Source organism: Mobula hypostoma, chromosome 9 (genome assembly GCF_963921235.1).
Source record: "Mobula hypostoma chromosome 9, sMobHyp1.1, whole genome shotgun sequence".
Taxonomy (NCBI): domain Eukaryota; kingdom Metazoa; phylum Chordata; class Chondrichthyes; order Myliobatiformes; family Myliobatidae; genus Mobula; species Mobula hypostoma.
This window is the reverse complement of record NC_086105.1, coordinates 23,818,696-23,832,000: the sequence shown is the minus strand read 5'-3', so window position 1 is coordinate 23,832,000 and position 13,305 is coordinate 23,818,696. Positions and strand designations below refer to the sequence as shown.

At 39.0% G+C, this 13,305-nt stretch overlaps 1 protein-coding gene across 1 annotated transcript in view; it reads right to left on the bottom strand.

Annotated features, from left to right (window-relative positions):
* The window catches only part of bmt2 (base methyltransferase of 25S rRNA 2 homolog), an 88,181-nt gene that overhangs the window by 17,472 nt on the left and 57,404 nt on the right, over positions 1–13,305 (bottom strand). The window contains exon 4 of the mRNA XM_063057881.1: positions 6,626–6,740. Within this exon, the coding sequence (XP_062913951.1) occupies positions 6,626–6,740 (115 nt within the window). The remainder of the gene's footprint in view (positions 1–6,625; positions 6,741–13,305) is intronic.

Below are 13,305 nucleotides of genomic sequence, written 5' to 3'. Positions count from 1 at the left end.
CCCAGTAATATTTGAAGATTCTCGAATGGCAATTGCAAGAGGTTCTAATGCAATATCAAATAATAGGGGACTAAGAGGACAGCCTTGTCGAGTACCTCGAAAGAGAGGAAAAAAAGGTGAGTTTAAAGAGTTAGTACGGACCGAGGCTACAGGGGAATGATATAACAGTTTAATCCAGGATATAAATTTCAAGCTAAAATTAAACATTTCAAGCACCTTAAATAAATAGGGCCATTCTACTCTATCAAAAGCTTTCTCGGCGTCTAAAGAAATAACACACTCAGGAAATAACACACTCAGGAACATTTTGTGAGGGAGTATAAACAATATTTAACAATGTACGAATATTATAAAAAGAGTAACGACCTTTAATAAAACCCGTTTGGTCTTCTGAAATAATAGAAGGAAGTACTTTTTATAGTCTATTTGCTAATAACTTAGAAAAAACTTTAGAATCAACATTTAATAAAGATATTGGTCTATAAGATGCACATTGAGCAGGGTCTTTATCCTTCTTTAGTATTAAAGAAATTGACGCTCTATTAAAAGATTCAGGAAGTTTACCAAGTTTCAGAGAAGCCTCAAAGACCCTACAGAGCCAAGGGATCAATAAAGAAGCAAAACATTTATAAAATTCAACGGTAAACCCATCCGGGCCAGGAGCTTTCCCCAGATTCATAGAAAAAATAACATTCTTAATCTCATCCATAGTAATGGAAGTATCTAATATAGAAGACATATCCTGTGAAATCTTAGGGAAGTCTAACGTATCTAAAAAATCATTCATATATTTAGAATCTCGAGGAGACTCTGATTGATATAAAGAAGAATAAAAATCACAAAAGGTTTGATTAATCCCCACATAATCCAGTATCAATCGATCATTTTGGTCATAAATCTGATTGATTTGAGATTTAACATAATTAGATTTCAATTGATTAGCCAGCAGCTTGCCAATTTTGTCACTGGGAACATAAAATTCACTTCTTGTTTTCTTTAATTGGTTTACAATCGAGGACGATAGTAATAAACTGTGTTCCATTTGAAGTTCAGTTCTTTGTTTGTATAACTCCTCAGAAGGAGCCATAACATATTTCTTATCAATTTCTTTAATCTTGTCCACAATTGCCATCTCCTCCTGCTTCTGTTTCTTCCTCAAAGCAGCAGAATACGAAATAATCTGACCACGAATATAGGCTTTAAAAGTGTCCTAAAGAGTGTTAACTGAGATATCCTCTGTATGATTAATTGTAAAAAAAAGCTCAATCTGTTCATTCATAAAGTTAACAAAGTCCGAATCCTGAAGCAACAGCGAATTAAAACGCCATTGTCTATTATTTTGTATATTGGCCATAATTTTAATAGAAAGCTTAAGTGGAGCATGATCCGAAATGGTTATAGAATCATAATCACATTTAATCACTGAAGGAATAAGACAAGAATCAATAAAAAAATAATCAATTCTTGAATAGGAATGATGAACATGTGAAAAGAAGGAAAAATCTTTTTCCTGAGGATGCAGAAAACGCCAAATGTCCGTCGACCCAAAATCAGAAAGGAAAAAGTTAATCAAAGTTGCAGATTTATTAGGTAAGGTCCGTACAGGAGCCGAACGGTCCAAAGCTGGAGACAAACAGGTATTAAGATCTCCGCCCCAGATCAATGAAAACTCGTTCAAATTCGGAAACTGATTAAACAATGATTTATAAAATTCCGGACAATCCATATTAGGAGCATAAACATTAACTAAAACTACTTTTTTATTAAATAGTAAACCACTCACCAATAAAAATCTACCATTCGGATCAGAAATAATATCCTGTTGTATAAAAGTAACTGAGGAATCTATAAAAATAGAGACGCCTCGAATCTTAGCATTGGAGTTCGAATGAAATTGTTGCCCCTTCCAGAATTTAAAAAAACGTAGTCTGTCCCCCCTCCGTACATGGGTCTCTTGTAAAAATAAAATTTGTGCTTTAAGTCTCCGGAACACTTTAAACACTTTTTTCCTTTTAATAGGATGATTAAGACCGTTAGTATTCCAGGAGACAAAATTAATAATAGACTCCATAAATCCTAAAGTCAACCCACATCGAGGGGGATTGACGATAGGCTCGACCCACGAACCCGGAGAGGAAACAGAACGTACAAAAGATACCGGGAAAAAGGACGCAACCAGTACTTCAATAATGTATATAGCCCAAAGAGAAAAAAACTAAAACATGAAGCCCCTCCCACCACCCTCCGCCCCAAGACCCCAAGGCAAAATCTAAAGCAGACCCGCCGGAAAGAAGCAAGCGCTAAAACTACCCCCATGACTTCCGGTACACGCTCCCTAAAAAAAAGGTATAAATATGAAAAAGATCAGCTAATTGTAAAACAGTAAAAAAGTAAAAAAAAGGTAACTCAATTAAAATACACACACAACAGAACAAAAGCCAGAAAATATATATTAAAAAAAACCACAATAAACCCCAAACCCATGAATAAACAAAAAAACAAGAAAAAATAAGATTATTAACATAAACTAGTTATAAAAAGCAAAACAAAATAAAATTTTTTAAAAAACTACAAAATTTAAGGCCACACAGGAAATACGTAAGATGACAAACAGGAAGTAACCACCCAAAATCCCCTGGGAAAAGAAAGAAATGACACAGTTAAAAAGAAAGTTTAGCAACCATATTAAGAAATCAAAAAAATAAACTTTTCTGCCCAAATAGGGCATGAAAAAGTTAAAACCAACCAATTCACAGCCTCCGATCAACGGAGATAATAAAAAAAAATAGCAATTAAGATGTTGAAGGTGACAATTGATCCAGATAACTCTGGGCATCCGATGGAGAATCAAAAAAACGAAGGACTCCATCTGACATGCGAATCCTTAGACGTGCAGGGTACAGCAGCGCTGGTCTTAAATCCATCTTATAGAATTCCGACATCACAGATCTGTAGCGAACCCGTTGGTCCCAGATTGGTTTACTGAAATCTTCCACGAATCGGAACTTAAGATCCGAAAAATCAATGAAACCTTTAGATCGAGCGAATCGAAACAGTCTCTCCTTATCTTGAAAGTAATGAAAACGTAAAATAACATGCCTAGGTCTATCTGACCTAGACGAGTGTGATGGGATTCTGTGAACACGATCCAGTAGCGGTGGTTGGTCAGGAAATACAGTAGGGAATGCATCTTTTAAAAGTTGAGAAAAAAACTTCATGGGGTTGTTAGATTCAACAGCTTCACGCACCCCAATCATTCGTAAATTCTGCCGTCGCATCCTAGATTCCAAGTCAGAGTTTTTAAAAGTCAGAAAGTCAAGTTTCTTCTTCATTACATTAATTATTTCTTCGATTTTCCCCATCTTAAGCTCACTTTGTTGCGCAGATTTTTGAAGATCAGATATAGCCGACTGATGTTCCGCAATGGATGTTTGCATCTTATCGATTGAATCGGCAATTTTCTGGAGATTAATTGAGATCTCCGTATGAATCAGGTCCATAACAGAACCTGCAATTTCCGTACGAATCATCTCCCTAACAGAGGTTGAAATTTCCCTCTGAATTAACTCCGATATAGCTTTCAAAGTCACCGGTGATTCAGTCGGAGGAAAATCCATGCCTTTCGGTTTAACCGGAGGTTTACCATCCTTGCCGTTTTTCCCGTTCTTAGACATAGCAGATCTAAGTTTCATCCAGTTATCAGAGAGTTCAATTTAATTCAAAGTATTGTAAGAGTTGATACCTTAATGGTTAATTAAAGTATAGCTGATCATAGAAAAAAAACTCAGAGGTAATGGAGCGAGTCAAGAACGCGACTTCACTCCATGAGCGCTACCGGAAGTCCCCCTACATCTCTTCTATGGAGATAGAACACAGATTAGGTCTCTTTTGGAACTTTGCCACACCTACATGTATATAGTTGAATGACAATAAACTTGAACTTGGAAAGTTACAATGCAGAAACATCTGCATTCAGTGCATAAGGAGGAGGAGCTTAGGAGGAGTAATGGTGCCTAACGGAGACTCCTTTGCTTGCATCTTCGGAAACAAAATAGAGATATTGAAGATTTTCATCTTCAATATCTCTATTTTTCCCTTTCAGGGTTCTTTTGAAGACCCTGACCTGGAGTTACACGCTGACTACGGTTCTTTGCGGGAATGGGACCCGCTCTCAGGGTTTCACAGGGGCTTAGCCAAAGAGCTTAGCTCGCCTTCGGAGGACCAAGATCTCATGGCTCTAGAGACGGGCGGATCGAAGGTTGGTGTCACTGCAGGAGATTGCTGTGTCGTCGGGGAGTTGGAAGATCTACGGACGTGTACCCAGAGACCTGAGATCTTTGGGCACTGAGCTCGGAAAGAGCGGCGCAACGGACTTTTAACATCGTAAGCCACCAAGTTGTTTGTTCTGTCTCCCCCTTGCTGTAAAAATGGAGACACCTCTTTCTTCCTTTTTAGGGGGAGAGAGCCTGTGGTATGTCGAATTATCGGACTAACAAATAGTCCTTGGGTGACTGCAAATTTGTGTCTTTGATGTTGCTTTGCTCATGCTTGAGTGCTCGGTGGCAGGTGCCAATGCTTTTTTTTGCCGGTGGGGGGATTGTTGCTTGTTGCCGTTTATGCCTGGGTAGAAGGGGAGCTGTGGGGACTTTGGGGTTCGAACGTTTAACTATCATTCATTCTTGGTGGGCACTCCTCTATTTTTGTGGATGGTTGTGAAGAAAAAGCATTTCAGGTTGTATACATTTTTCTGACGTTAAATGTACCTATGAAACCTTTGATCCCGAGATTCTGATATCTATTACTTTAGTTCTTGGCCCCCTCTCAACCTGGATCTTCTCTCCACCATCTACCACATTCTACTAATGAAGCTCATTGTAAATTAAAGGAATAACACCCCAAATTTTATCCAGGCACGTTAGCATCTCTGGACTCAAGTTCACTCATTTGAGGTAATAATTTGGCTGTTCTCATTTACATTTCCTCCAGGCCCATCATGTCTCCCACTTGTGCACCCCCCCCTCCAACACCCCAACCATTGTTTAAGGAAATTATCTCCATGCAAAAATTGACATCATTCCAGAATCAACTTAATTATTGATGAAATTCTGGCTTCTTACACTTATGATCTTTGAAAGTGATTTTTAAAATAAAACTTCTTGAGCACAAGGATACAAATAGACATTTTAAAAGCTTCTAAATATGAAAAAAACAAATTTACACAAAATCAGAAAATGGTTCTCTTAAAACCATGCTCAGCTATGCAAAATTAAGTGAACCCCATGAGTAAGCAAAGTACAACATAACTGTTTTTTTGTATAATGCATATACTTTCAACTGTAAACAATTTAGCACTCAAAGGTAACAAATCACCCATCACTGTGCAGGTTCATGGAAGATTTTATATTAAACAACTTATAACTGAGTTTAAGAAAAAATATGCACAAACTCATTTAATAAAACAGGAATATTTTAAAGCATTTTTTTGCACCTGGATTACTTATTGTACCTAAAGCAGAAACTCTGCTGCACTAATTCTTTGAGACAGAAAATTTACACTTGAATACATTAAATTCAACTTCCACTTCCTTGTTCACACTTGTTTACATTCCTCTGGATTATTCTCTGCTCACAGAAATCCGCGCCCCAATTTAATATTATACAAACATCAAGGATTTATAAATATGCACACCAATGTTACTCCCTGGATGCTCACCAAGTTTTCAATGCAAACATACACTTGTCCACGTACAGTTAGTTAAGCAATAACCCAGGCATGCTTGGGAACTTAGCGGTGCTGAATTAGAAAAATTCCCCAGACTATCAGATGTTATTCCCACTACCAAAACTTCTTTTTCAAGAAGGTTATTGCGGTTTTTGTTTGAAGATGTTATATAATATAGCAATAAATATTCCAGTGAATGTGCGAAATACCATCTGGTGTGTCATTTGCTGAACCTTCAAGATTTCTGATTATATGGATAATGGATAAATAGAGTTTTACTCCATTATTACATTTCATTCATCTTCCAGGCATCTAGTTTGATATCCAACCATCCAACCCATGGAGGTATTTTTTTTAGAATGTGGGAATATGAAGTAGTGTTAAAATCTTTGTTTGAAAACCAGCTGAAATATATACCTCTTCGCCTCACTTGCCTATCACCTCCCCCGGTGCCCTTCCATCTTCTCTCACCCATGATCCTCTTTCCTCTCCTGTCAGATTCCTCTTCTCCAGCCCTTTACTGTTCCCACTTATCACCTCCCAGTTTCTTATTTCATTCCCCCCTTGCTCCACCGACCTGGTTTCATCTATCACCTTCTACCTTGCACTCTTTCCTCTCCCCCTACCTTTTTATTCTGGCATTTCCCCCCTTCCTTTCCAGCCTTGATGAAGGGTTGTTGACTGTTTATTCATTTTCACAGATGCTGCTGGACCTGCTAAGTTCCTCCTGCATTTTGTGTGCTCTGAATTATATCCGCTGTCACATCCCTCTGAAATAAACCTATAACCTTCAATAACAATTCCTACCTTGTGAGCTCTTTCTAGTGAAGTTCTATTCTTCAGAATGGGTGTTTGCTTCATTAAAAGTTAATTTATAGGAACACTACATAAGGTATAACTTACCTCCACAGCAGGCACAATATCAATGCCAACTGCTAGAAATTCATCAAACTTCAAAAATGGATTAAAACAGCTTCCAACATCCAGCAATCTGATCTTTCCTGAAAAGCATACTAAACTGGAAAATAAAACAGAGAATATCAAATTATTAGGATTTTGTACTTTCATAAAATATGTTTTTCACAAAAGAAGTTACTCTTCCAGCACGTTCCTTTTTATTCAGAGTCAGTAACTTCATTTAAAGGTATGGGGTCAAGCAACTAACACCAGTCATCCATGATGTAAGGCCAATAGACTGGATGTAAAGTGCCACCTGCTTGGTGCCAATTAACTTGACCAGCATGTCTTTGAGATGTGGAAGAAAATCAGAAACCTGAAGAAACCCATGTGGTCATAGGGAAACTGCAAATTCCAGACATCAGGATTGAATGTCAGATGACAGGATGGGGTGATGTAGCTAAGGCCACTGGTCTGCTGGGCACTGTGCCTCACAGTGATTGACCACAAAACTAAAATTAACTTCACATTAGGAGGGAGCAGAATAAGAGAAATCAACAAATTAAATATAGATTTAGAGAAAGCACGGGAGAGTACCTGAGGTGTGTTTGTTGAGGTGCAAGGATAAACAAAGAAAATAACATCATAGTGATCATAGAGACTTGGGTTAAAAAGATGGGAGGATTGTCACCAAATATTCTCAATTATACATGGTCAGGAAAGAAGGAAAAAAATAAAAATGCAGTGTGGCTTGTTGGGTAGTACTGGCTGAGCAAAATTGTGTTCTGGAAAAGCAATGTCCTCAACAGAGATTGAATCAATTTGACTAAAGTAAAGAACAGGAGACCATTACCAGTGAATAGTGGGGGAAAAGGCAGACAAACACCACAGAAAAGTAGCGGAGAAAAAAAAAATTGCAGTAGTGATAATGGCAATTAGCCAAATCAGGATTAAAATTAAGGCTTGGATAATATTAAAAGACAAACAAGGAAAGGGCATTCTGAAGTGTGTTAAGAACTGGTTCTGAGGAAGAACCCTTTTCTGCCTGTTACTGGAGAACGACATAGGCTAAGCAAGTTAAGTGTCTATGGAGGAAACACTCACACTCAAGAAACAGAACGCTAGTGACCAGGAGCATCCTGTAGATTACTGAACAGGCTCCTTAGTTTTACACCAAACAAACCTGGCATATACAGCATAGTTAGCCCTGTTCATTTGATTGTGGCTCTAGAAAAGGTAAAGAGGTAAAATTAGCTGATTATTTGTGTTTTTTTTTAAATTGCTCTGTTAATTAAAAGCTAGTTTCAACCAAAGTTCTATCAGTGGAGAAACGTACAACACCACTGAAAGGAGAATGTAATTATATCAAAGTCTGCAGTAGCACTTCCCACTACAGGTGTCCCCCGCTTTACGAACATTCGCTTTACGAACGTTCGCTTTACGCCACTTCACTTTTACGAAACACCTACATTACTTTATACTTTATTGCCGCCAAACAATTGATACTAGAACATACAATCATCATAGCGATATTTGATTCTGCGCTTTCTGCTCCCTGGATTACAAATTGGTAGTAAATATTAAAAATTTAAATTATAAATCATAAATAGAAAATAAAAAAATGGAAAGTAAGGTAGTGCAAAAAAACCGAGATGCAGGTCTGGATATTTGGAGGGTACGGCCCAGATCTGGGTCAGGATCCATTCAGCAGTCTTATCACAGTTGGAAAGAACCTACTTGTTTTCGCTAACCAAAAGAGGATTTTCGCTTTTACGATAAAAGACGCCCACTTTAAACTTGTGTTTACCCCGAGAAAGACTACCATAACCGTGAAGCCTTGCACGGGCAGGTGTGTGCGCATGAGTGTATGTGCCAATTTTTTTCTACAAATCAGTTTTGGATAAATCTTCCTGATTCTGTGAAGTGAAACTACACTGTACATACACTATTTCTACTTTATATAGGCCGTGTATTTATCATGGCATTCCTGCTTTTACTATATGCTAGTGTTATTTTAGGTTTTGTGCGCTATTTGGTATGATTTGGTAGGTTTGTTTTGGGTCTGGGAACGCTCAAAAATTTTTCCCATATAAATTAATGGTAATTGCTTCTTCGCTTTACGCCATTTTGGCTTACGAACAGTTTCATAGGAACGCTCTACCTTCGGATAGCGGGGTAAACCTGTATTCAGAATATCAGTACTGCTCTCTAATCTTTCCTTTCATCTCCATATTACCATATCTCTCATTCAGTTGATGAATTTAGTGTTTAACTCATGCCTAAAGCCATTCTGCAACACTACCGTCACTACTGTAACTACTCTACCTAGATAGGTTACTAAAGCTTTGCACAATCTAAATCACATCAAAGACACTGCAATCTACACACTTCTTTATGAACTAGCAAAACCAAAGGCTCATTTTTATTGTCAAAGTGTGCATGTACAATGTAACTCTGATATTCGTCTTCTCCAGATAGCTATGAAATACAGAAAAACTAAGATGCTGTTGAAAGAAAAGATATCAACTCCCGCCCCCGACACAAAAAAGAAAACGAAACAAAACTTGCAAACCCCAAAACACCCACTCCCTCTCTCGCACAAAAAACTAACAGATCACCCACATGGAAAACGGCAACTAGAACATCAAAACCCCTAAACCCTTCCCCCGCAGAAAAAACAGCGATAATAACATCAAACCTCTAACCTCCTCAAACCCCCAACCCCCCCCCACAAAAATAGATCACCCACACAGAGAAACACTAACAAGAATATCAGAACCCAAATCCCCAACTCCTCCCTCTCATAAAAAGTAACGTATCACCCACCCACTAACTGGCAACAAGAAAGGAAACATGAAAACTGAGGGAGACCGATACAAAGTACAGTCCACTAATCACACAAATCTCAGAATATCAAAAACATTTTCTCTCAACATTCAAGAAGAGTGGTTGCATGAAGTCAGTCCTTCCATGAAGAGCGATTGCCACATCAGGCCCGAACACCGCCAACACAGCTACCAACTGCTGTCTCCCTGTGGGCTCCATTGAGAGCGACCACTGACCTCCTCCACATTCACCTCAATGATTCAATCTTCCTTGATGCTTCCAAATGGAGTCACTCATGACCCCACGACCTGTCTCTGGTCTTTTCCATGAGCCAGCTTGTGTTCTTGGTCCTCTTTGGGACCCCATCTCTGGTGTTCTCCACGAGGCAGCTCATGCTCTCAGTCCTCCCTGGACACAGCAGAGCGCTAGACCAATCAATCAAATTCGGAATTGCACGCCACAGGTTCCAACAGTTTGCATAACACAATCAAGACAAAAAGAACAAACAGATGTAAGAAAAAGTAAAATAATTGAAGAGACTGGCTATCTGAAAGATGTCGCTTGCAGAGTCATTGTTCACTGGCGCCATCTTGAGTGGAAATGAAACTAAATGAAAATAATTACCCTAGTGCTCTGGTACTAATTACACCACAATTAGTTACAATTTATATTTCTTTCCCCTATTCTATTCCTATTGGCACACTATCCAAAATTTTAATCTTTTGAGAGTAAGTCTCCAAGTCAGGCTACAATAATACATTGATGAAATGCAGCAGGCACTTTTTAAAAAAATCATGTCTGCTTAAAACTATAAGGAATAAAATTCTTTGATAAATCTATCATTTCATTAAAAAATGCATTGAATGGAAGAGAAGTTGCACAACATTGAAAGTACAATAAAGCTAACATTATTTTTATCTAACCTCCACTAAAAATGCAAAGATGATTATTCTACAAAACAGGTCTTCCAAATAATGGGTTTTCAGGTACCCATCAACAGTGTTCTTAATAGGAATCAATCTATAGGAAATGTACTTGTGTGAGTGAGACAGTTGATGTATTTTCCTTCTTTCTTTCCCCAAAGTGGAATAGTTCAGCTCTAATACACATTTAAACCAATACTGTATCAGGAAACTCTTATAATCAGAGCATAATCACAATAAATCATGACAATCCATTATGAAATTATTCTTTTTATTTGGCAAAGCTAATAGACAAGCACTGTTTTAATAATATCACAATTCTACAACACTCTTGATTTATGTACATCTGATACTACTACAGTTCTGAGAGCTGAGATAAATGATGAATTTTATGCAAAACCTGAAGAGTCTACCACAGGAAAGACAAGTTGAGTCTGATGATGCATTGGGGGTTGATTGGGTGTTTGCACACTTCCTGAGCTTGGCCTCCACTTCTTCCTAAAGAGCTCAAAAGCTTCTCAGATGCTTCTCCATTCTGAGCAGCCTTAAACAAGGGATTTTCATCAGGATATAGACTTTTATTTCAGAAGCACAAGATATTTTTGAAGTGTTTTCTATCTTGCAGATTATCTATCCTCATGGAGCTCAGATTAAGTGTTTCAACAGTTTGGTGTCAAGCATGAGATTATGTGGTCAATATTAGAGAGTGATCAGTGCCTGGATGCTGGAAGAAGATATTGACATAGGCTTGCAATCATTGTCAACAGATTTTGTGCAAGCAATACAGGCAAGAAGATGAGAATCATGCCACTTAGTAAACATGAACTTTTGGGGGTTAAGTCCTGGTCTTTGAATATTTAACTGCAGTTGCACTGGTGCAGAGGAGGCTGTGGTGATAGATGGCTTTAACTTTTAACTGGTTGGGGTAGTGCTAAGGTTCCAGTAGAAGGACAAAAGATAAAGGGTATTCATCTCAAAAAACAAATCCTAATTGAAGAAATCTTCAACATGCTCCTTCTAGTGAGTACTGATTAACTCATTACCCTCAAACACGAGAAAATCTGCAGATGCTGGAAATTCAAGCAACACACACAAAATGTTGGTGGAATGCAGCAGGCCAGGCAGCATCTATCAGAAGAGGTACAATCAACATTTCGGGTCAAGACCGTTCGTCAGGACTAACGGAAAAAAGAGATAGTAAGAGATTTGAAAGTGGGAGGGGGAGGGGGAGACCCGAAATGATAGAAGGGGGAGGGATGAAGCCAAGAGCTGAGAAGTTGATTGGCAAAAGGGATACAAGGCTGGAGAAGGGGAGTATCGTGGGATGGAAGTCCTTGGAAGAAAGAAAGGGGAAGGGGAGCACCAGAGGAAGATGAAGAACAGGTAAGGAGTTATTGTGAGAGGGAAAGAGAGAATAAATAAATAAGAAATTAGGGATGGGGTAAGAAGGGGAGGAGGGGCATTAACGGAAGTTAGAGAAATCAATGTTCATGCCATCAGGTTGGAGGCTACCCAGACGGAATATAAGGTGTTGTTCCTCCAGCCTGAGTGTGGCTTCATCTCGACAGTAGAGGAGGCCATGGATTGACATATTGGAATGGGAATGGGATGTGGAATTAAAATGTGTGGCTACTGGGAAATCCTGCTTCCTCTGGCGGACCAGAGCGTAGATATTTAGTGAGGTGGTCTCCCAATCTGCGTTGGGTCTCACCAATATATAGAAGGCCACACCGGGAGCACCAGACACAGTATATCACATCAGCAGACTCACAGGTGAAGTGTCACCTCACCTGGAAGGACTGTCTGGGGCCCTGAATGGTGGTGAGGGAGGAAGTGTAAGGGCAAGTGTAGCACTTGTTCCGCTTACAAGGATAAGTGCCAGGAGGGAGATTGGTGGGGACGGATGGGGAGATGAATGGACCAGGGAGTCACATAGGGAGCAATCCCTGCAGAAAGCAGAAGCTGTGGGGGAGGGAAAGATGTGCTTGGTGGTGGGATCCCGTTGGAGATGGCGGAAGTTACGGAGAATTATATGTTGGACACGGAGGCTGGTGGGGTGGTAGGTGAGGACAAGAGGAACCCTATTCCTAGTGGGGTGGCGGGAAGATAGGGTGAGAGCAGATGTGCATGAAATGGGAGGTCAAGCTCACTTTGATGTTTAGTACTCAGTGAGAGTGAAATCTTACACTGTAGATAGTCTTGATGCATTGAAAGCTTGCCTGAAAAAAATCAATCAGCTGGACTCCTAAATTCTCTCTAGCCACAATCTGTTCGTTAGGTCAGGAGCTTCTTTCAAACTAGACCTTGCTTTCAAATACTTGTAGATCTGATTTCCCCTCCCCCAGCCCTCTTGAGTAATGATGTTTCCAGTAAAAGGTTATGATTTAGTAATTATTGAATCTCCTGTTCTCATCAAGTCAGATTTAGTGGTTTCTGGTGGAGAAACTGAAAATCCCTACACAACTGCTTCAGAAACTGCATTCAGGGTAGGCTCGGTTTTATGAACACAGTGTTGCTGTTTGACTACCTGATTGAATCACAACTTAAAAAAAAACAGGCTAACACAGTGAGCTGCTTGTAGTGGGGCTTGTTTCTATTAAGTCACACGCTGTTTAATTAGAAAGATGGCAGAGAGTCAAATTAATAGTGCTTTGGAATGACTATTCTGGTTGCTTACATAATCATTACCAGTTTGCTATTTTTAAAAATTTGTTTTGATCATTCACCTGCATCAAAGCAAAAGACAAGCTTAGCTTGTTGAGAAAGCCTGCAAACCCAGTAAAACAAAACAACCTGCACGTTGAAAGAAGGTAAGAGAAAAACATTTTTAGACAAGTTGCCTGTACTTTTCCATTTACTGCTAAATAGCCCCAATTAGATTTGCCATACCCTTATTTAAACTAAATCTTTGGACAACTGCGCATGCAACACCATATA